The following is a 23,310-nucleotide window of genomic DNA, read 5'->3' as shown; positions in this document are numbered from 1 at the left end:
AGTGGAAAAAGCCTGCATGCATTCACTCTGTATATCCCCATCATAATTTTATATACCTCTATATACCTCATTCTTCTATGCTCCAGGGAATAAAGTCCTAACCTATTCAACCTTTCTCTGTAACTCCCCATCATAATTTTATATACCTCTATATACCTCATTCTTCTATGCTCCAGGGAATAAAGTCCTAACCTATTCAACCTTTCTCTGTAACTCAGCTTCTCAAGTCCTGGCAACATCCTTGTAAACCTTCTCTGCACTCTTTCAACCTTATTAATATCCTTCCTGTAATTCGGTGACCAATTAGTAAGAGATCAAAGGTTACTGGGAGAAGGCATGAGAATGGGGTTGAGAAGGATAGTAAATCAGCCATGATGGAATGGCGGAACAGACTCGAATGGCCAAAGGGCCGACTTAAATAGATAACCCACAGCACCATACAGGCTCTTCAGCCCACAAGGCTGTGCCAAACATGTCCTTACCCTGAGAAATTATCTAGGGTTACCCATAGACTTCTATTTTTCTGACCTCTGTATACCTGTCCAAGAGTCTCTTAAAAGACCCTATCATACCCGCCTCCACCACTGTCGCCAGCAGCCTGTTCCATGCATTCACCACTCTCTGCATAAAGAACTTATTTCTGATATCTCCACCATATCTACTTCCAACACCTTAAAACTGTGCCCTCTCATGCTAGCCATTTCAGCCCTAGGAAAAAGTCTCTGACTATCACACGATCAATGCCGCCCATCAGCTTGTACACCTCTATCAGGTTACCTCTCATCCTCTGTTGCTCCAAGGAGAAAAGGCCAAGTTCACTCAACCTGTTCTCATAAGGCACGCTCCCCAATCCAGTCAACATCCTTATAAATCTCCTCTGCACCATTTTTATGGTTTCCTCATCCTTCCTATAGTGAAGCGACCAGAAATGAGCACAGTACTCCAAGTGGGATCTGACCAGGGTCCTATATAGCTGCAACATTACCTCTCGACTTCTAAACTCAATCCCGTGATTGATGAAGACCAGTGCACCGTATGCTGTCTTAACTACAGAGTCAACCTGTGCAGCAGCCTTGAGTGTCCTATGGACTTGGACCCCAAGATCCCTCTGATCCTCCACGCTGCCAAGAGACTTACCATTAATACTGTATTCTGTCATCATATTTGACCTACCAAAATGAACCACCTCACAATTATCTGGGTTGAACTCCATTTGCCACTTCTCAGTCCATTTTTGCATCCTATCAATATCCCGCTGTAACCTGTGACAGTCCTCCACACTATTCACAACACCTCCAACCTTTGTGGCATCAGCAAATTTCCTAACCCATCCCTCCACTTCTTCATCCAGGTCATTTATAAAAATCCACAAAGAGTAGGGGTCTCAGAACAGATCCCTGAGGTACTCCACTGGTACCTGACCTCCATGCAGAATATGACCCATCTTAAACCACTCTTTGCCTTCTGTGGGCAAGTCAGTTCTGGATCCACCAAGCAATGTCCACTTGGATCCCATGCCTCCTTACTTTCTCGATAAGCCTTGCATGGAGTATCTTGTCAAATGCCCTGCTGAAATCCATATACACTACATCTACTGCTCTACCATCATCAATATGTTTAGTCCTATCCTCAAAAAATTCAATCAGGCTTGTAAGACATGACCTGTCTTTCACAAAGCCATGCTGACTATTCCTAATCATGTTATGCCTCTCCAAATATTCATAAATCCTGCCTCTCAGGATCTTCTCCATCAACTTACTAACCACTGAAGTAAGACTCACTGGCCTATAATTTCCTGGGCTATCTTTACTCTCCCTTTCTTGAATAATGGAACAACATCCGCAACCTCCAATCCTCCGGAACCTCTCCCGTCATCATTGATGATGCAAAGATCATCGCCAGAGGCTCAGCAATCTCCTCCCTCACCTCCTACAGTAACCTGGGGTACATCCCATCCGGTCCCGGTGACTTATCCAACTTGATGCTTTCCAAAAGCTCCAGCAATCCTCTTTCTTATTATCTACATGCTTAAGCTTTTGCGTCCTCTTTAAGTCATCCCTATAATTGCCAAGATCCTTTTCTGTGTTGAATACTGAAGCAAAGTACTCATCAAGTACCTTTGCTATCTCAACCAGTTCCATACATTCTTTTCCACTGTCACACTTGATAGGTCCTATTCTCTCACTTCTTACCCTCTTGCTTTTAACATACTTGTAGGATGCCTTGGGCTTTTCCTTAATCCTGTCCACCAAGGCCTTCTGGCTCTCCTAATTTCTTTCTTGAACTCCTTCCTGCTAGCCTTATAATCTTATAGCTCTCTATCATTACCTAGCTTTTTGAACCTTATATAAGCTCCTCGTTTCTTCTTGACTAGATTTACAACAGCCTTTGTACACCATTCTGCTCTTACAATATGTCTTATGGTCTTAGGGTCTTTATGGCATCAATAGGGAGTTCTACCTGATAACAAAGTTGATTTCAGGAAGGTGTTCTCACCAAAACAGCTCCTGATTCAAAATGCACCAGGGCAATTCTGCTTCTTGGGAGCAGATGAAATGAAAACAAAATGTTGCATTTGTGAAGCCAGTCAAATGCTAAACTGTCAGGATCAGCAACCATACTCCTGAAGAACATTGGGAAGAACCTGGGCACTGCATGGGATGTTGGGAAGTCCTTGATTCTGGCATTCAGTATTCTTTTCAGTTTCCATTTCCAATACCGCTTACCTCAACCAGTGCAAAATAAATTATCTGAAAACAAATTACGACACTGAGCAGTAGTGTAGACTTGGTTCTTGATCATTTCTTTCCTTTGCCGTTTAATTAAATTTAAACAAAGTTGTCACATCTTGAATTTTGGATATTAACATACAACTGAATTTAATGCTCTCTTTCAAAATAGTGTATATAGATAGACATGCTTTGTTTTTTTCAAAACCTCTAAATGTTAATTCTCACTTCTGTAAAAGAATTTACCCAATGCTTTATTTCTTTCACATATTTCCACACCCGTCCCCTCTTCCCACCCATCCCCCCACCCCACCATCCGGCTTCTCATCCTCCCCTGCAGCTGGCACGGATTGCAGACAGTAGGGACCATGTCTTCCCTGTAAACGATGGCTTCACTGCTCTCCAGGGAATCATTGACTCGGTAAGTGCTATGTGACGTGGCTAGTAATTGTGCTGATTGACAGACCTACATTTGTGGGCAGTGAATTGCATGCAGCTGCTTCCAATTTAGTAGCCGGGCGCTGGGCCCAAGCTGAGCCAGTCAGCACCAGATGCTGGAAACAATAAACTGTGAGGGATTGGGACCAAGGGACTGAAGTTCTTATACTAAGTCTGAGGCACTGAAGGGGCACTAAAATGTGATTCCATACTGACAAAACAAACATAACTGCAATGGAGTGAAGTTACTAGTGGTGAAGAGAGGGTAAATCACAGTGACTTAATGAATTGGTGCTGTCAGATTTTCTATATTAGGCAAGGCGAATGCCCAACTATCAGATTACCAGGGCAAGTTTTAATTCTAATATTCATTAGATTTCCAGAATCAGAATCTGAATTAGGTTGAATATCATCGGGAAGAGTTGTAAAATTTGTTGTCTTTGCAGCAGCAGTACAATGCAATACATAATATTTTTTAAAACTGTGAATTACAGTAAATATGGATATAAAATAGTTAAATTAATTAAGAGTTGCAGGTTTTTTGCGATTTGTCAGTGTGGAAATTGCAACGATCATAAACGGAGCATTTTTGAAAAGGATGAAATATATCAATATGTGCTATTCTTCACAAAGGGGTGAGAGCCCATTGATGCATTTTGTACAGTTGCTGAGAATGTGCTCACACAATTTGGATTTGTATACAAGTATAGAGCAGCTTTCTGGAAAACTCAGGTATTAGAATGAAAGCAGAAGTCAAAACCAGGGAAATAAAAGAAATTGGGTCTGAAATCAAGCAGAATGTCACTACCAACAAAAAAGGGCAGGTATTGGCCCTGTGCCATGATAACCTGTCACACAAAGCAAACATGTACCCAAAAAGCATGATAATGATTACAAGAATCTTTGGCAAAAGGCCACAGAAATCATGTAATGGAGAAATTGTATCTGTAAAAAAATTAGGTAGGGTGATTTGGTTTAGCAGAGGATTATCACAGCATTTACAAGGAACACTGAAGTTTCTGTTCAGTGCAGACATTGACAAGATTGGCAATAACTGAGTGAGTTGCTGCACATAGATGTGGAACAGGATAATAAGAGCCCTTGACGATGACTTAATATTTGTTCTGGTTTGGATTTAAAGCATAAAAAAGGAATGCACAAAGAATGTAATATATACACACATTTCATAAATATCCAACTCAGTCTGGGAAGCAAAGCAAATGATACACGTAGTGTCTGATATGGGGGGTGGGTGGATTATTGCTCAGGATCAAAATAAGCTGCAGGAAGTTGTAAACGTAGTTATCACCATCATGGGAACTAGCATCCCCAGCAACTGGGTATCCTCAAGGAGCAAAGCCTCTGTAAGATGGTATCTATTAGCAAGGACCCCCACCACCCAGGCTGTGCCTTATTCCCATTGCTACCATCAGGAAGGAGGTACAGAAGCCTGAAGGCACACACTCAATGAATGATTCAGGAACAGCTTCTTCTCCTCTGCCATCTGATTTCTGAATGGACATTGAACCCATGAACACTACTTTTTTATTTCTATTTTTATACTGCTTATTTAATCTAACTATTTATATATAATATATATATATACTTACCGTATTTCAAGGTTTTTCTATTATTATGTATTGCATTGTATTGCTGCTGTAAAGACAACAACTTTCATGACATACGCTGGTGATAGTAAACCTGATTCTGATTTTAATTCTTCAGATAATATTCAAATAACCATGACTGATTCAAATTGCTGTGGTGTTACGGGTCAGTGTACATTCTGAGTGATCCTGGTCACTGTGGATTTGTATCATCTGGCTGATTTATATCTGTGACCCAGGCTGATGTAGATATGAGTCAGTCTGGTCACTGGTTATCTGAGAGACCTGGCCTGTCCAGATCTATGGTAGTCTTGCTATTGATGGATCTAAGTGATCCAGTTTGACTGATCCTGGCCAATACAGCAACCTTCTAATCAACCAGCACCAAAATTAGAAGATTGGAAAACTGTTATCCAAGGCTCCTCTATTTCCTCCCATTTCTTAAAAGAGCATTTTATCTACATCTTGCACCGTGCCATTTTTAAAGATTCTCGCTTACTGTAATCCCTCTCCATTTTCAGCATTTTACTTCTTTAATGCCAACACCTGTGACTTCTCTCTCTTCAATGAAGGCAATACATTTACTTACAGCTTTACTATTTTTCTACAAGCTTATGGTATTATTTGCTTGCTAACAGGCCCTACTCTTTCTTTTTGTCCTTCGCTTATGATGGAATATCTAAGACTTTTCATTGATATTTTTGGACACTATTTTTCATGCAAACACTTTGCCTTCTGTACTTCTTTCTTAATCAGATTAAGAAAGAAGTTCAGAAGGCAAAGTGTTTGATAGATTCTTTAGGCATCTGTTAACCTCCTTCAAACTTTTTGCCTTGTTGAGCCCACTGTAAGTGTAATAAGCTTTCATTTTTTGCATGACCTGTTCCAATATGGTCCTTGAAATCCATGACTGTAAGCTTGCATACATGATTGGGCTCTGCCCATTTTTGAGAAGGTGTTTGTTGAATGCCTTCTGTCATGCCGATTTAGTTTCAAGAAGCTATTTTGTTAAATCATGTCTCAGTCTTATAAAGTTATCTGTTACCCAGTTTAAAACTTTAACACTTTATCCATCTTGTGCATGCAGATGGGAATTGTTTCATTTGGCATCATCGATATTACAGACATTACAGGTTGAAGAGCCTGTTCCTATGTTCTATGTACTATGTTCTTTTCCAAAATATGCTAAATCTAACTGAATTGCAATCATTGTCTCAATTCTTTCCACTTGCCCATGAAACTAAGTCCAACACTAGCATCTCTCACATTTGGCTTTTGACTTAATTCTGGATCTAAGTTGTGGTGGTTCTCAGTGGTGTCGGTCGCTTTAAATCAAGGGGTTCCCAACCTGGGGTCCTCGGACCTTTCAGTTCACGGTAAGGGTCCATCGCATAAAAAAATATTGGGAACCCCTGCTCTAAATGATCATGTTCCTCCTGTGTTCTTGGATCCAGTTTTCAAATCTATTCAATGCCACTGTCCAAATGCAACCATTTTCTTTAGCAATGCTTTTATTAGAATTATTTTTCACAAGAGGCTTTCGGATCAAAGAATGACTCAGCAGCAGCCATTTCCTTTGCTGTTCCAATGTTTCTCTAATATTTTTCACTTCTTTTCGTCGCAGTGAGTGAGATAATAGATGTACTGCAAACAGTGGTGCTTTATCACCCTACCTTGCCAGCTAGTGTTCATTAAATGATCGAAGATGTGGTTGACAATACAATAAGGAACATTAAATACAGCAAAGTTAGAGGATAACAAAACATTCCAGCTCAATGAATCTACCTTGAGCCAAGCCATTCCAGTAAAGTAAAACAGCACTGCGTCAACCCAGCTAGTGGAAAATTGCATTGGTGTATTTGATCACAAGCCACAAATCCAAAAGACAAAGGAGCAGAATCAGGCCATTTGACCCATCAAGTCTGCTTCACCATTCTATCATGGCAGATATACTATCCTTCTCAACCCCATTCTCCTGCCTTCTCCCAAATCATCCAGTTAAACTAATTACTGCCCAATCAGCCTACTGTCAGTCATTAGCAAAGTGATGGAAGACGATACCAACTGTGCTAACAAGCAGCACTTGTTCACCAATAATCTGTTCAGTAACACCTGATTTAGATTTTCCCAGGACCAGTCAGCACAACCTGAATCAAGTGAATATGATTGCCCTTGATATCAAAGCAGTGTTTAACTGAGTGGGTCAAAACAAAAGTCAGCAGGAAAATATTCCAGTGGTTGGAACCATAACCCATGGTTGTCAGAGGTTATGCCTCAACTAGTCCATCCACATAAATACCATGAGGTAAAGGGAGTGGGTGCAGAAGCAACAAGTAATTTCTCCTTCTCCTCTCTCTTCCATTCCCATTCTTACTCTCCTCTTTGCCCTTCCCTTCTCCTCACCTGCCCATGATCTCCCTCTGGTGCCCCTTCTCCTAAGGCCTGCTCTCCTCTCAGATTCCTTCTTCTTCCTTCACCTTTTCCACCTCTTACCTCCCAGCTTTTTACTCTCCACCCGCCTACCTCCCCCCTCACTTGGTTTCATCTATCAGCTGCAGGTTGACTCCTTTCCCTCCCACACCTTCTCATTCCTCCTTTCCAATCTCGATGAAAGGTCTCAGTCCAAAGCATCAGCTGTTTATTTCCATCCACACATGCTGCCTGACCTGCTAAATTCCTCCAGTATTTTGTGTGTGTTGCTCTGGATTTCCAGCATCTGCAGAATCTCCTTTGTTTATGACAAAACTGAGGTCTGATCCTTTCTTCATGTGACATGCAGTATATAACCTTCAGCTGTGATCACTGGTTCCAATTCTCCCTCATGTGTCCAGTAACTCCCCTTATTCTTTTATAACCTATCTACACCAGGGTTCTTAACCTAGTGTCCATGGAATCCTTGCTTAATGGTATTGGTCCATGCCATAAGAAGTGGGAACTTCTGATCCACACAGAGGGCAGTTTTATGGTGGCCATTTAGCCTATCACATATCCTAGGATATTGGAGAAAACCAGAGCTCTTAGGGGATTTAGTGCAAACTCCGTTTCAGTGCTCAGAATCAACTTGAGGCGGCTGGAGATGTGAAGCAGGAGCATTTCATACTTCCACCTCTCTGCCATGTTGAAAAGGAGATGTTGAACCTTTATGAGTTACTGGCTTGGCCTCTGCTAGAGTACTGTGTCCAACTTTAGAAAGGAAGTAAAGGAAATGTTATTCTCAGGGCAAGGTATTTCAACAGCAAGTTACACTAGAGAAGCTCAGATGTTGTTCTTGGATAAGTGCAAGAGGACCTTTGATGGAGGTGCAAGTACAGGTTTAGATGAGATAAGTTGAGGGAAGTGACAATAAGTTTGGTAGTGTACTAATTATCTGAAATTCACTGCCTGCAGGGATGAGAGAAATAGTCTTAATCAGGATTTTCAAAAATGAATTAGATAGAGAGACATTATAGAAAATAATTTGCTGTCCATGAGGAAATAGTGGGGTGCCAAGGATAGCTCAAAATGCTGAGTAGTTTTCTTCTAGTGTATAATAATGGGACGTCATAGTAGCATGGTGGTAAACGCAACACAATTATAGCTCAGGGTGTCTGAGTTCAGAGTTCTATTCTGGGGCTGTCTGTCAAAAGTTTGTATGTTCCTCCCCATGTCCTGAAAAAGTACAGGCTCTGGTGAGCTTCCTTGGCAATGGCAATAATGTGTTGGAATCAAGACAGGTTATTGATGATGTTTACTTCTAAGGACTAAAAGCTCTCAACTCTCTTGACCTCAGCACTATTGATGTAAATAAGTGCACTTCTCCCTTCCTGAAGTCATTGATCCACTCTTTTGTTTTACTGACATTGGGCAAAAGGTTGTCATGACACCATGTCAGTGGACTCTCTATCTGCTTCCTCTACTCACTCATCACTATGAAAGATATGTCCCACAGTGGTGGAATCGTCCACAAACTTTCAGAAGGAGTTTGAGCATGAGCGTACAGGGAGTAGAGTAGGACGCAGCTGTGTGGGGAGAAAAATGTTGAGAATAATCATGGCAGAGGTGTTGTTGCCTATCCTTACTGATTGTGGACTGCTGGTCAGGGAGTCAAGGATCCAGCTGGAGAGGGAAACTTCGAGTCCCTGGTCCAGCCAAGTTTGGAGTCGAGTTTTCTTGCAAGTATACTATTGAAGGTGGGGCTGTAGTCAATAAACAATAGTCTAATGTAGGTATTTTTACTTGCATAAAAACAAAAATGCTCCAAAGGTGAGTATAGGGCCAGGGAGATCTATTTCAGCAGTAGGTGAACTATAGTGGGTTGACAATGTCTGGGAAGCTGGAGTTAATGTGTGCCTCTCGAAGCACTTCATCATGGTGGTTGTCAGGGCCTCTGGGCAATACTGTTCCTCACCTTGCTTTTCTTAAGTGCTGGGATAAGTTTTTTTTCTCTTGTATATTATGCATTGCACTGAACTGCTGCTGCTAAGTTAACAAGTTTCACGTCACATGCTGGTGATAATAAACCTGATTCTGATTCCCATTCTGAACATTCTTAAAGCAGGTGGGAACCTTGTTTTGAAGCAGAGAGAGGTTAAAAATGTCTGCAAACACCCCTGCTGCTGATCTGTGATCCAAGGACATTGCCAGGAGCAACAATCCAGCCAGACGCTTACCCTCCAGGAAACTGATCTTACATCTGCAGTGTTGACTATAGGTTCAGGTGCATTGGAGACAGTCGGGGTGGGTAGTGACATTCTGATCCCCTTCTGCTCAAAACATTCACAGAATGCATCAGGCTAATAAAAAAGAGCTGTGCTTTTAGCTAGCAATGCTGCCTGATTTCATTTTGTAGCTTCCCATAACTGATGGCTGGGTCTGCAAGTCAATTTTGGACTAATATTATCTCTTGGCATTCCTGATGGCTTTATAGAGGTCTTATCTCAATTTCTTGTAATGGTTCGGATCACCTGATTTAAACACTGCAGTTCTAGACCTCGATAGGGATGGATCTCCTAGTTCATCCATGTTTACTGTTTGGAAACATCCAGATTGGCTTCTTCAGTACAGTCCTCAAAACCTTTGCTGATAAACTCTGTGAGACCAGTGTTCCTTCTAAGTTTTGTACAGCTGAGCAACCGAAACGTTGCTCTGAGCAGGAAATTTTTACACAGTCTGAAAGCTGCGTGGCACTTGTAATATGCATACTATAAATATTTAGAATGAAAACTCACATAATTTTGATTTTATTTATTAATTGAAGGGTATAATGAAATGCAGTACAGGAAAGGAAACCTTTCACATTTCGAGAACTTTTCCTCGTCTGTCTTTATTCCAACAACAGGGAAACAAAGGCTATGTGAGCGGGAGCATTTCAGTTACTGCGTGGGTGCACCCACAACAGCTTTGAGGGAACAGTGTCTGTGACAGTGGTGCCCTACTATCTAAGTGTCCACTAGGTGCTGAGTCTTTGAACATGGACCAATTCGGTGATTCAAAGCAGTTCGGCAGAAGCTCATTTGTTTCCACAGTCCTGAAGAAGGGTCTCGGCCTGAAATGTGAACTATCTATTCATTTACCTAGATGCTGTTTGACCTGTTGAGTTCCTCCAGTATTTTGTGTGTGTTGCTTTGTTTCCTCAGACCAGCACTGTATGACTTCCTGTACTGAACCCTCATTTTTCAGCTTCTATTTGAATGCAGGGCGAAAGGACACAATCTGGTGGTCTGATTCGGGAGTCATTTAGTTTTTTTCTGTTTTGGTCTCAGGTTATAGTATTCATGGTTCTTTGTTCAGTCTTTCAGGAATACACATTGAAAAACCACATATCTATGCCAAAAACTGATTTCTTACATTGGGTGGTAACATTGTCACGTCGGGTCACAACAATTCACTGCCAGAAACAGGAATAGATCACAGGCTGATTTGATTGAAGGCCCTTCTATCTGCCAAATATAAGAGTGCATGAGAAATGTGACAGACAGACTAATTCTAATTGGGCTTCAATCCTGAATGGAACACTGCCCATTATTATTATATACATTCTTATATAGAGGCAGTTGCTGAGTCAATTCATGATGTGTTGATGTACTGGAATGAATATAACTGAGGGAGCTTTACACTCTATTCTGCACATCATATTAGAGCGTACCTGATGCTGACACTTGCCAGTGTCACCATTTAAAGCAGGGGTTCCCATCCTGAGGTCCACAGACCTCTCGGCTAATGGTAAGGCTCTATTGCATAAAAAAAAGTAGACCTGGTAGTTTTATTAGTCATCTAGAGGCCAAGTCAAGTGATCCGTGATGTCAGTTCAAACCTCCGGAATTTATTTATTTATTTATTTATTGATTGGTTGAGGTAAGCGCAGAGCTATGCTGCCCAGCATCCCCCGATTTAATCACAATCTAACCACAGGACAATTTACAATAACCAACTAACCTACCAACTGGTATATCTTTGGACGGTGGGAAGAAACCAGAGCACCTGAAAGAACCCATGTGGTCATGAGGAGAACGTACAAGCTCCTTACAGGTAGAGGCAGGAACTGAACCAGGGTCGCTGGTACCGTAAAGCTTTGTGCGAACCACCACACTACTGTGCTGCCCTGGAATGGCAACTGAAAAGTTTAAATTCAATGACCCCGTTCAACCCGGACCCTAATGCTCTCTCTTTAAAGTTTCCATGTTTGTGATCATTTTGACTTACTCAAGGTATTCCTTTTCCTCCCGCATCCCAAAGAAATGTGAGAGAGTTGGTTAATTGCCCCTAGTTTGTAGATGAGTGGTAGGATCTGGGGAGAGTTTATGGGAATGTAGGAATAATAAAATTAATTTAGTGTTAATGTCTTGATGGTTGAGTAGCTCATTCCTGTACTGTATTATCTAGCACTAATTAATTAAATACATTCAGGATAATGTTACTGGTCACAGAACATCTCATTTGACACTGGACAGCAAACATTTTTGAAAGTGTTACTTCCACAGAATTTTTTGCAGTTATGACATCATTTGAAGCAGAACACAAATATAATTTCAGACTACTTATATGATTTTGGAATTTGGAAAAACAAGAAATTAACCTTTTTTGAATATAATTCATAATTGCATAACAATGCTGTTGCTTTGCAATAGTTCAACTAAGCTAAAAAAAAGTTTTGTTGATGATTTTCCTTTCCACTCAGTGTTTGATGCTTCTTGCTTAAGTGTCCAACAATAATCAGCCAACCCTGATGAACACCAGTTGTCCTGATACTGTTTCTCCATGACTGCAATGACCTGGAGAAACCTTTCAGCATGCTTGTCTCTGACAGCACCAAAATTGGCAGCAAAAAAAGTCCAAATGAGAATGCAGAAAATGAATCTTTAGTAACACATTGCATTTTGTGGTTTTATATGCTTGAAGCATATTTCCAACCAGCTGCACGTAGTTTGGTGCTCTGTAGTTGCCATGAAAATTTTCAACAACATACTTGAATGCCTGCCATTTGATTTTCTCCAGTCCCACTAGAAGTTCTTCAAATTGCTTATCACTGATGACCTGTCTGGTTTATGAATCAACTAAAATGCTTCCTTAATCTTGGCACCAATTATTCTGTCTCAAGGATCAAAATCCTCCATGGAAATATTTGTGTCTGGTGACAGCAGATTCCATCCTGGCATTTTGAACTCAGTAATTCTCCTTTTGTCTTTGACAAACCCATGTCTCTAACCAGGTGATGTGGCTCAGACTGAGTTATCATATGAGGTTTCCTTGACGTAAACGGTTCAAGATCTGTATCACTATCAGTGTTGTTTTCCATTCCTGGCTCTTGCATCATGATATCTTCACCTACCTCCTCTAGACTCCAAGTCTCTGGTGAATTCAGTACGGAAGGCTATCTGCATGTGGCACAGGTCTCATGGCTGAAGGGAGATTGGAGTAATCAATAGATTTCTTGTTTTTAGCAGAGAAACCAGACACACTGGTCAGACAGAAGTAGCAGTCTATCACAAGATCCTTCTCCTCTTACCATATTATCAGGACAGCGAACGGCATTGACTTCCGAGTATCTCTGAGTCAAGCATTGAGATCAACAGCACCTGGGTCACCAACTTTACACCCAAAGTAGAGCTCATAGGCTTTCTTAATAAGAGGAGTCATATTCCATCTTTGAGATTTAAGCGTATGCTCACCACCTATGTAACAGAAAGTACTGCGGCTGTTGCAACATTGGCAAGATAAATCCCCAGGGCAAGATGCTCTGCATCCCAGAGTGCTTAAGGAAGTAGCCCAAGAAATAGTGGATGCATTAGTGATAATTTTTCAGAACTCCTTAGATTCTGGATTAGTTCCTGAGGATTGGAGGGTGGCTAATGTAACCCCACTTTTTAAAAAAGGAGGGAGAGAGGAACCGGGGAATTATAGACCAGTTCGTCTGACATCAGTGGTGGGGAAAATGCTAGAGTCAGTTATCAAAGATGTGATAACAGCACATTTGGAAAGAGGTGAAATCATCGGACAAAGTCAGTATGGATTTGTGAAAGGAAAATCATGTCTGATGAATCTTATAGAATTTTTTGAAAATGTAACTAGTAGAGTGGATGGGGGAGAGCCAATGGATGTGGTATATTTAGATTTTCAAAAGGCTTTTGACAAGGTCCCACACAGGAGATTAGTGTGCAAACTCAAAGCATATGGTATTAGGGGTATGGTATTGATGTGGATAGAGAATTGGTTGGCAGACAGTAAGCAAAGAGTCGGAGTAAACGGGACCTTTTCAGAATGGCAGGCAGTGACTAGTGGGGTACCGCAAGGCTCAGTGCTGGGACCCCAGTTGTTTACAATATATATTAATGATTTAGACAAGGGAATTAAATGCAGCATCTCCAAGTTTGTGGAAGACATGAAGCTGGGCGGCGGTGTTAGCTGTGAGGAGGATGCTAAGAGGATGCAGGGTGACTTAGATAGGTTAGCTGAATGGGCAAATTCATGGCAGATGCAATTTAATGTGGATAAATGTGAGGTTATCCCCTTTGGTTGCAAGAACAGGAAAACAGATTATTATCTGAACGGTGGCCGATTAGGAAAAGGGGAGATGCAATGAGACCTGGGTGTCATTGTACACCAGTCATTGAAGGTGGGCATGCAGGTACAGCAGGCGGTGAAAAAGGCAAATGGTATGTTGGCATTCATAGCAAAAGGATTTGAGTACAGGAGCAGGGAGGTTCTACTGCAGTTGTACAAGGCCTTGGTGAGACTGCACCTAGAATATTGTGTGCAGTTTTGGTCCCCTAATCTGAGGATAGACATTCTTGCATAGAGGGAGTACAAAGAAGGTTCACCAGATTGATTCCTGGGATGGCCGGACTTTCATATGAAGAAAGACTGGATCGACTAGGCTTATACTCACTGGAATTTCGAAGATTGAGGGGGGATCTTATTGAAAAGTATAAAATTCTAAAGGGATTGGACAGGCTAGATGCAGGAAGATTGTTTCCGATGTTGGGGAAGTCTAGAACGAGGGGTCACAGTTTAAGGATAAAGGGGAAGCTTTTTAGGACCGAAATGAGGAAAAACTTCTTCACACAGAGAGTGGTGAATCTGTGGAATTCTCTGCCACAAGAAACAGTTGAGGCCGGTTCATTGGCTATATTTAAGAGGAAGTTAGATATGGCCCTTGTGGCTAAAGGGATCGGGGGTATGGAGAGAAAGCAGGTACAGGGTTCTGAGTTGGATGATCAGCCATGATCATACTGAATGGCGGTGCAGGCTCGAAGGGCCGAATGGCCTACTCCTGCACCTATTTTCTATGTTTCTATGTTTCTAAGACATTTTGCTATCACAAATACTCCTGAAAATACAATTTCTTTATTATAATGAGTACACACAATAGGCTATATACTTGGAGCATACACATCAATGTGATCGCAAACCAATGTACATGTGAACGCAATGTATAGAACGGTGTGTGCGTATGATGCTTTTATAGCCTTTCTATAACGTGTCCTGCCCAGTAGCATCCACCTTGCCTAAGCAGGCCCATGCATACTTGGACAAGATAGAAATCTTTTCAGCTTACGTCGTGGCAACAATTTAATTAACTTGAATTATGAATTGAAATAATAAATATAGGTGATTTTTTTAAAAAAAGGTGTGTGATAGGGAAATTTTATGGTGCTTTTCATGATAAGTAGCCCAAAGTCCATAAGATACACCCACAAGTATTCAGGAAGCAAAATCTTTGTTGTCCAGTGTAATTGTTCATAGCATCTTGTTCACAAATGTACTGGAGATTATGGAATGAAAAATGTCCAGACACATACCAACTTCATATTGATACAGAAAATCACTAGTTGCACCGATGTTTGTATCAATAATTGCATACACCTAGACTCTGACTCAAACAGTAAGGCCCTGCTAAAGAGACATTTTCTGCCAATGAGCGCTGTTTTACTAACCACATGTTATACATGTTGTAAAGGGTGACACAGTAATGTGGCAGTTAGCGTAATGCTCTACAGCACCAGCTGTTAGATCAGGATCTATTTCACACCACTGTCTGTAAGGTGTTTGCATATTCCACTCAGGACTGCATGGGTTTCCTCCAAGTCCTCCAGTTTCCTCCCACTTTTCCAAAGACATATGTTAGGATTAGTAAATAGTGGGCATGTTATGTTGACAACACTTGCAAGCTGCTCCCAGCACATCCTTGTTGCAAATAGTGCATTTCACTGAATGTATTGATGTGCATGTGACAAATAAAGCTAATCTTTAGTATTTAAAAACATCTGGATCAGAACAGATCCAGCACATAATGAACCCGACACCCCCTCCATTGGACAGGGTTGACCATAGATATTGCATCCTAGCTGTCTACGTGATATTTTTTCAAGCCAGAGCAGCATGGTACGAAGAGCAAGCTGTTGACAATGTAGCAGGCTCCCCCCCCCCCCCCAAACAGGTGATAATTTGAAAACAATGGCAGAAACATTTAAACCCTGGGGAAAAACATCCTGACTGTCTATACGCTATACCTTTCATAATCTTATACATTTCTAAATGTCCCCTCAGTCTCTGCCACTCCAGAGAAAACAAGCCAGGTGTGGCCACCTTTCCCTTGAGCACATGCCTAACTATAAAGATAGACATCTGGAGTACTGTGTTCATTCATGGTAGTCCCATTATAGGAAGGATGTTGAGGCTAACTATAAAGTTAGGTATCCAACTCAGTACTCACACCACCAGATTCTGGAATAGTTATTACCCTTCAACCCCTTGAACCAAAGGGGATAACTTCACTCAGTTTTACTTGCCCCATCAATGAGTTCCTTGAGCAAGGAAAGCATACCATGTTACTTCTTTATCACCCTATCAACCTAGGCAGCCAAGTTCAAGGAGCTGTACACTTGAACCCCAAGATCCCTCTGCACATCAAAACTGTTAAAGGTCTAGCCATTGGCAGTGTACTGTCTCTTTACATTTGATCTCCTACCATGCAAAGCTTTACATTTGGCCATGTTAAACTCCATCTGCCACATCTCCACCCATATCTGCAACTTATTTATATCCTACCATTTGATCAAAGTTCAAAGTAACTTTATTATCAAAGCAGTTACTGTATATGTCACCATATACAATGCGGAAATTAATTTTCTTCTGAGCATACTCAATAAATCCAATAACCATAACAGACTGCACCAACAGAGTGGACAACAAACTGTGCAAATCCAAAAATAAGGAGAAAAAAAGAAATAATAATAAATAAGCAATAACTATCAAGAACATGAGATGAGCAGTCTTTGAAAGTGAGTCCATTGGTTATAGGAACAGTTCAGTGATGGTGCAAGTTAAGTTGAGTGAAGTTATCCCTTTTGGTTCAAGGGGTTAAGGAGTAATAACTGCTCCTGAATCTGGTGGCATAAGTCCTGAGACTCCTGTACCTTCTTCCTGATTACGGCAAGAAGGAGAGAGTGTAACCTGGATGGTGTGAGGGAAGGGGTGTTGGGGTCCCTGGAGGTGGATGTTTAATGTTCTATGATAGCAACGTTTAAGAGACATTTAGAGCAGGCACTTGTGCAGGAAGATAGGATTAATTCCATTTGACATATTTAGTCAGCAGAGACAGTGTGGGCCAATCTTGAGAGCTAAGCAGGAAATTAGCAAAAAGGCAATTGGTTCTGTACCAACTCTGTGTTCACTGACTAATATTCCGGCGAAGCAGTGCTTTGATTTTAAAATTCTTATCCAGGATTTCAAATCACTACATGGACTTGCCACTTCCTATCTCCTCCAATCCAACCACTCATGGGATTTCAGACCTTCTTCAAACCTGTCTTCATTCTTACTTTAAATGTAATTTTTCTACCATGGACAGTCATTCAGTGACTGAAGTGTTACACTCTGGAATCTGTTCACTTAGCAAGAGAAAAATGAACCCTGAAGGAACAGATTTGAAGGAATTTAATTATCTCAGAGGGTAATCATATCTCAAAAAATTTAGGGATGGGTGAGGCCATAGAGAGGTTTGAAGACAGGGATAAGAAATTGCAATATTGAGCTGATACATTTGAGGGGGGTGCAACAAATGCTGGTTTTGCAGTGATTTCCTTTTCCAAGAGAATATTTTAATTAGGAAATAAATGAATCTTCCATCTCATGATAACGATCCTGTGAACTTCATGTTATCTAGTGTTAAAACTGTGTACTGTTTCCAGGCACATTGATGCACATCAGCACATTCCATAGGAATTACTAGCGGTGGGGATGTTTTGTGCCTGATAATCCATGAGGGATTTTTGAATTAGGGAGAATGTTACAGCAGAGCTGCAAAATTTGAACATTCTTGGCATAAGCAGAAGCAAATCACTCTAGTGAATATCACAACTTGACACTCCACCAGCTGATGAAATACAGCAAACTTGACATTGGTCTTAACTTGGAACTTGTATCCCTGTTTTTCCATGGGTAAGTTTTTAATTAAATAAATAGTTTATAGAATGTTGCTACCATGGGCAACAGTATGAAAAATCAGAATGAGATTAATAACACACAGCATACAGGAACATGAATTGCCAAACTCGGGGAATTGCTGTGTTGGAGTATAAAGTACACAGCACAATTCACAAGCACGAACATGAGAAAGTCTGCAGATGCTGGAAATCCAAATCAACACACATACAAAATGCTGGGGAGAGTAGGTTTGTAACCTAAAACACTCAAAAACCTCTACAAATGTACAGTGGAGAGCATTCTGACTGCTGCATCACCATCTGGCAGGGGAGTGGGGAGACTACCACACATGATCGAAGTAAGTTTAAGGAAGTTGTAAAATTAGTCAACTCCATCATGTGTACTAGCCTCTGTATTAATTAAGACATCTTCATGGAGTGGTGCCTCAGGGAGGCAGCATCCATCATTAAAGACCTCCACCACCCTCTTCATATTGTTGTCATGAGGAAAGAGGTACAGGAGCCTGGAGGGACACACTCAGTAATTTAGGACAGCTTCCTTCCCTTTGCCATCTGATTTCTAAATGGGCATTAAGCCCATTAATGCTACCTCAACATTTTTATTTCTGTTTCTGCACTATTTATTTTAAACTAATTTTTTATATGTTTATACAGTGCCTATAAAAAGTATTCACCCGTATTCACTCCTCTTAGAAGTTTTCATGTTTTATTGTTTTACAACATTGAATGGTAGTGGATTTAATATGGCTTTTTTGACACTCATCAACAGAAAAAGTCTCTTTCGTGACAAAGCGGAACCAGATCTCTACAAAGAGATCTAAATTAATTACAAATATAAAGCACAAAATAATTGATTATGTAAGTATTCCCCCCTCCCCTTTAATATGACCTGTATCTGGAAGGTCAAACTGATGGTGAGTCAGTATCCTGGCAAAAATTACACCATGAAGACAAAAGAACGCTCTAAGCAACTGTGCAAAAAGGTTATTGTAAAGCACAAGTCAGGAGATGGATACAAGAACATTTCCAAGACAATTAATATCCCTTGGGGTACAGTTAAGTCAATCATCAAGAAGTGGAAAGAATATGGCTCAGCTGTAAATCTGCCTAGAGCAGGCCGTCCTCAAAAACTGAGTGACCGTGCAAGAAGGGGACGCCATCAAGAGACCTATGACAACTCTGGAGCAGTTCCAAGCTTCAGTGGCTGTGGTGGGAGAGGCTGTGATTCAAGTGCTTCACCAGTCCCAGCTTTATGGGAGAATGGCAAAGGGAAAACCACTGTTAAAAAAAAATCTCACATGAAATCTCAGCTGGAGTTTACCAGAAGGCATGTGGGAGACTCTGAAGTCAGCTGAAAGATGGTTCTATGCTCTGATGAGACCAAAATTGAGCTTTTTGGTCATCAGACTAAACCCTATATTTGGCTTAAGTCAAACATCACACAGCATCAAAAACACATCATCCCTACCATGAAACATGGCAGTGGCTGCATCATGCTATGGGGATGCTTCACTGCAGCAGACCCTAGAACGCTTGTGAAGGTAGTGGGTAAAATGAATGCAGCAAAATCCAGGGAAATCCTGGAGGAAAACCTGATGAGAACTGTAACTTGGGAGATTTGTTTTCCTGCAAGGCAATGACACCAAGCATAAAGACAGGAATGGCTTGAAAACAACAAAACTAATGTTGCGGAGTGGCCAATTCAGAGTCTATACTTCAACACAATTGAGAATTTGTGGCTGGCCTTGAAAAGGGCTGTTCACTCACAATCCCCATGCAATCTGACAGAGCTTGAGCAGTTTTGTAAAGGAGAATGGGGAAAATTGCAGCATCCAGATGTGCACAAGTGATAGAGACCCCCTATCCACACAGACTCTGGCTGTTGCCAAAATACATCTACTAAATACCAACCTGAAGAGGGTGAATATTTAGGCAATCAACTTATTTGTGTTTTATATATGTAATTAATTTAGATCACTTTGTAGAGATCTGTTTTCACTTTGATACGAAAGAGTCTTTTTCTGTCAAAAAAGCCAAATTAAATCCACTGTTGTAAAACAATAAAACATAAAAACTTCCAAGTGGGTGAATACTTTTTATAGGTACTGTATGTATATAAAATTACTGTTATTCGGTTTTTTCTCTACATTTATCATGTATTCCATTGACCTGATGCTGTAAATTTAATAAATTTCTCTATGTCTGCCAATGATATTAAACCTGATTCTGATTCTGATGCTGGCAGAATTTAGCAGGCCAGGCAGCATCTATGGGAAAAAATAAACAGCCGACATTTCATCTGAGCCCCAGCAGTAGAATTGCACAATCAATCTGGGTTGTCCATTTTGATATTGTGCTAATTTTAATTTCACACAACATTCTGGGCACTAGAAATCAATATTTAATGCCATGGAGCTTTATTCCCTCAGCTTATATAAGAATCACATTTAGGTTTATTATTACCAGCATGTAACGTGAAATTTGTTAACTTAGCAGCAGCTGTTCAATGCAATACATAATATAGCAGAGAGAAAAAAATAATAATAAATAAATTTTAAAAAATAATAATAAACAAGTAAATCAATTGTGTGTATTGAAAAGATTTTTAAAAATCATGCAAAAACAGAAATACTGTGCATTAAGAAAAGTGAGGTATTGTCCAAAGATTCAATGTCCATTTTGGAATCAGATGGCAGAGGGGAAGAAGCTGTTGCTGAATCACTGAGTGTGTGCCTTCAGGCTTTTGTACCTTCTACCTGATGGTAACAGTGAGAAAAGGGCATGCCCTGGGTGCTGGAGGTCCTTAATAATGGACACTGCCTTTCTGAGACGCCACTCCCTGAAGATGTCCTGTGTACTTTGTAGGCTTACTAGCTGGAGATGACTGGATTTATAACCTTCTGCAGCTTCTTTCGGCCTTGTGCAGTAGCCCCTCCATACCAGACAGTGATGCAGCCTGTCAGAATGCTCTCCACGGTACAACTATAGAAGTTTTTGAGTGTATTTGTTGACATGCCAAACCTCTTCTGTTACATACACGCAACGCTGTAAAAGTATCAGCAGCGATAGAACACACCTGGAGTCTGGTTTGGCAGTTAGCAATCACTGTTTTGTTATTAATTACTAAATATGGTAACTTAACCAGGTGATCGAAAGTTAGCAGTGTTAGGCATACATAGGTTCCCCAAACAAATTCAAGCTCAGGTGTTAAGAGTTACAGTCTTACGATGGTATGTAAGAAAGTTCTGTTCAATCCTTAGGTTAATTAACGCGATATATTTGTAATCCAAAGGCAAATGTTTTGAGAAGGCAATTATGTTGAATTTCCACAGATTCCACGACAGCAATACCAAATAACAATAGCAGTAGGTTTTATCTCCAAAGTTGTTCCACTCTACACGCGAAGTATCACCAACAGTAGCTTATCACAAAGGGGACCATCTTCAAGGGAACCACCCCCCAGGCAAGGGTCGACACACCGGTAGATTCCACAAGGTTACCCCAATCACACACAATGTGATGGCCACTTATCCAGTTCCACGACATACAAAATAACTCCAATAGTGATTTGCCACAGGGGCACCTTCTTCAGTGAAGTACTGCATCCAGACATGGGTAAACACAGAAGTGGTATTCACAAAGGTTTCTCCCTCACCAGAGAACCCACTCCTGTGGATTAACTATGTGACAATCACACTTTCATATTCAAATGGAATCAAACTCACCCTTATGGGCTACTTGGAGAGAGAGTCTAAACAGTGATCTCTTTGTCACTAGGTTTCTTCTGTTTCAAACCTTCCTCTCCCCTCATCTCTCTGCAAACTTCTAGTTGTAGTACTTGTGAGAGTCATTTATCAATACTCTAGATCGATCTCAACTCACCCCTTTTGGGCTACTGAAAGTTTAAACCTGTGACCGCATTCACTGGTGTCTTTCATTGATGGAAACCATCTTGACTCTGAGCACATGTCTTTCTATGTGAGAGGATCATCTGACCTTGCTTATTCAAAACAAGCCGTGATAAACCATTAACATTCATTGTTCATCAAATAACTCCACCTCTGTCACCATAGTAACTAAGCAACTCTGCAGTCAGCAGAAATTCAACAATGTCCAAATGTCAGTCTCATTTTCTCAGCATATTGAAGTGACAGTCCACAGAAAGAAATGAACCCTAGGGGTATATAACACTTCAAACTCCTAATAAATTATAGCCGATGTCTTGCCTTCTTTATGCTGGGACCAGGTTACATCCTCAGAGATCTTGACACCCAGGAACTTGAAACTACTCACTCTCTCCACTTCTGATCCCTCTATGAGGATTGGTGTGTGTTCCTTCATCTTACCCTTCCTGAAGTCCACAATCAGCTCTTTCGTCTTACTGACGTGAGTGCCAGGTTGTTGCTGCGACACCACTCCACTAGTTGGCATATCTCACTCCTGTACGCCCTCTCGTCACCACCTGAGTTTCTACCAACAAGGTTCTCGAAGCATAAGTTACAATAGTTCGATGTATAATTTGAACATAAATTGATAATTTCCCTAGTTTTTCTTTGTTTTGCTTTCTCTCTCCCGGCTCATTATTTCTTTCGTTCACATCATTTCACTTTGATACTTGATTTGATATTGAAGCCACTCTAATAACTACCACTTTGTGATTCAAATGGCATCAAATGTTAGCAATTGTTAGCAATTTTTAAGATGGGTTTACTGTTGGGATATTTCTCTGTTCGACTTGCAGTAATTTACTGCTAGAAATTTGTGGAAATTAAATATCCAAGGGCAATTCTCACAAATAGTTTGCAAATGAATCAGTGTGAATTTGACCAGTGAAACAGCCCAGCTTCATCAGGACTCTTCATAAGAGTCACTTGTGTGTGTTAACTGGTCTTCATCAATAGTTATGAACAGCCAACTCCATTTGAAGTAACAGTGTACTTTCTCACAGCAGTGTCAACCAATTCCAACTAAAAGGTTAGACCTGAGAAGCTGGGATCATTCCCTGAATGAAGGTTAAGAGATGGTCAAATACTTTAGGGAGGATTTATGTGACTTTCTTTCACAGTGTGATGATCTGGAACTTAATACCTGTAAAAGGTGGTAAAAGATACTTTAAGGCCTTCAGAAGGGAATTAATAGACCTTTGAGCAGGAGGCAATTTGAAAGGGCATGGGGTATAGGATTGGGTAGTTTGCTCTCAGGAAAGCTCATTAAATTTGATGCTGGGGGGGGGACACAGTTAAATAATCGGTATTGTGGACTCCACATGCAATATCATCTCTCTTTTTCACGATTCCATGTGCACACTATTAAACTAAACTCTAACTACAACAAACTATTAAGCCATATTGTTAAGACAAATGTGATTATTTGGATTACTGTCATCTTCCTGTCAGATTGGACCAGTCTGGCCATTCTCTTCTTAACTCCCACATTAACAAGGCATTTTGACCGACAGAAATGCCACTCACTGGGATTTTTTTTTTTGTTTTGTTTTTTGCACCATCCTCTGTAAACTCCAGAGGCTGTTATTCATGAAAATCCCAGGAGATCAGCAGATTCAAACCACCCCATCTGGCACCAACAATCACTCCATGGTCAAAATCACTTAGA

General features: G+C 40.7%; 1 protein-coding gene across 1 annotated transcript in view; it reads left to right on the top strand.

Annotated features, from left to right (window-relative positions):
• Positions 1-23,310, top strand: part of LOC132391497 (anthrax toxin receptor 1-like) — a 245,149-nt gene that overhangs the window by 80,703 nt on the left and 141,136 nt on the right. Inside the window, exon 8 of the mRNA XM_059964801.1 lies at positions 3,070-3,150. Coding sequence (XP_059820784.1) covers positions 3,070-3,150 — 81 coding nt within the window. The remainder of the gene's footprint in view (positions 1-3,069; positions 3,151-23,310) is intronic.

Source organism: Hypanus sabinus, chromosome 1, assembly GCF_030144855.1.
Source record: "Hypanus sabinus isolate sHypSab1 chromosome 1, sHypSab1.hap1, whole genome shotgun sequence".
In the NCBI taxonomy this organism is placed as follows: Eukaryota; Metazoa; Chordata; class Chondrichthyes; order Myliobatiformes; family Dasyatidae; genus Hypanus; species Hypanus sabinus.
Note: the sequence above shows the minus strand (reverse complement) of the source record. Positions and strands in the feature narration are given on the sequence as shown.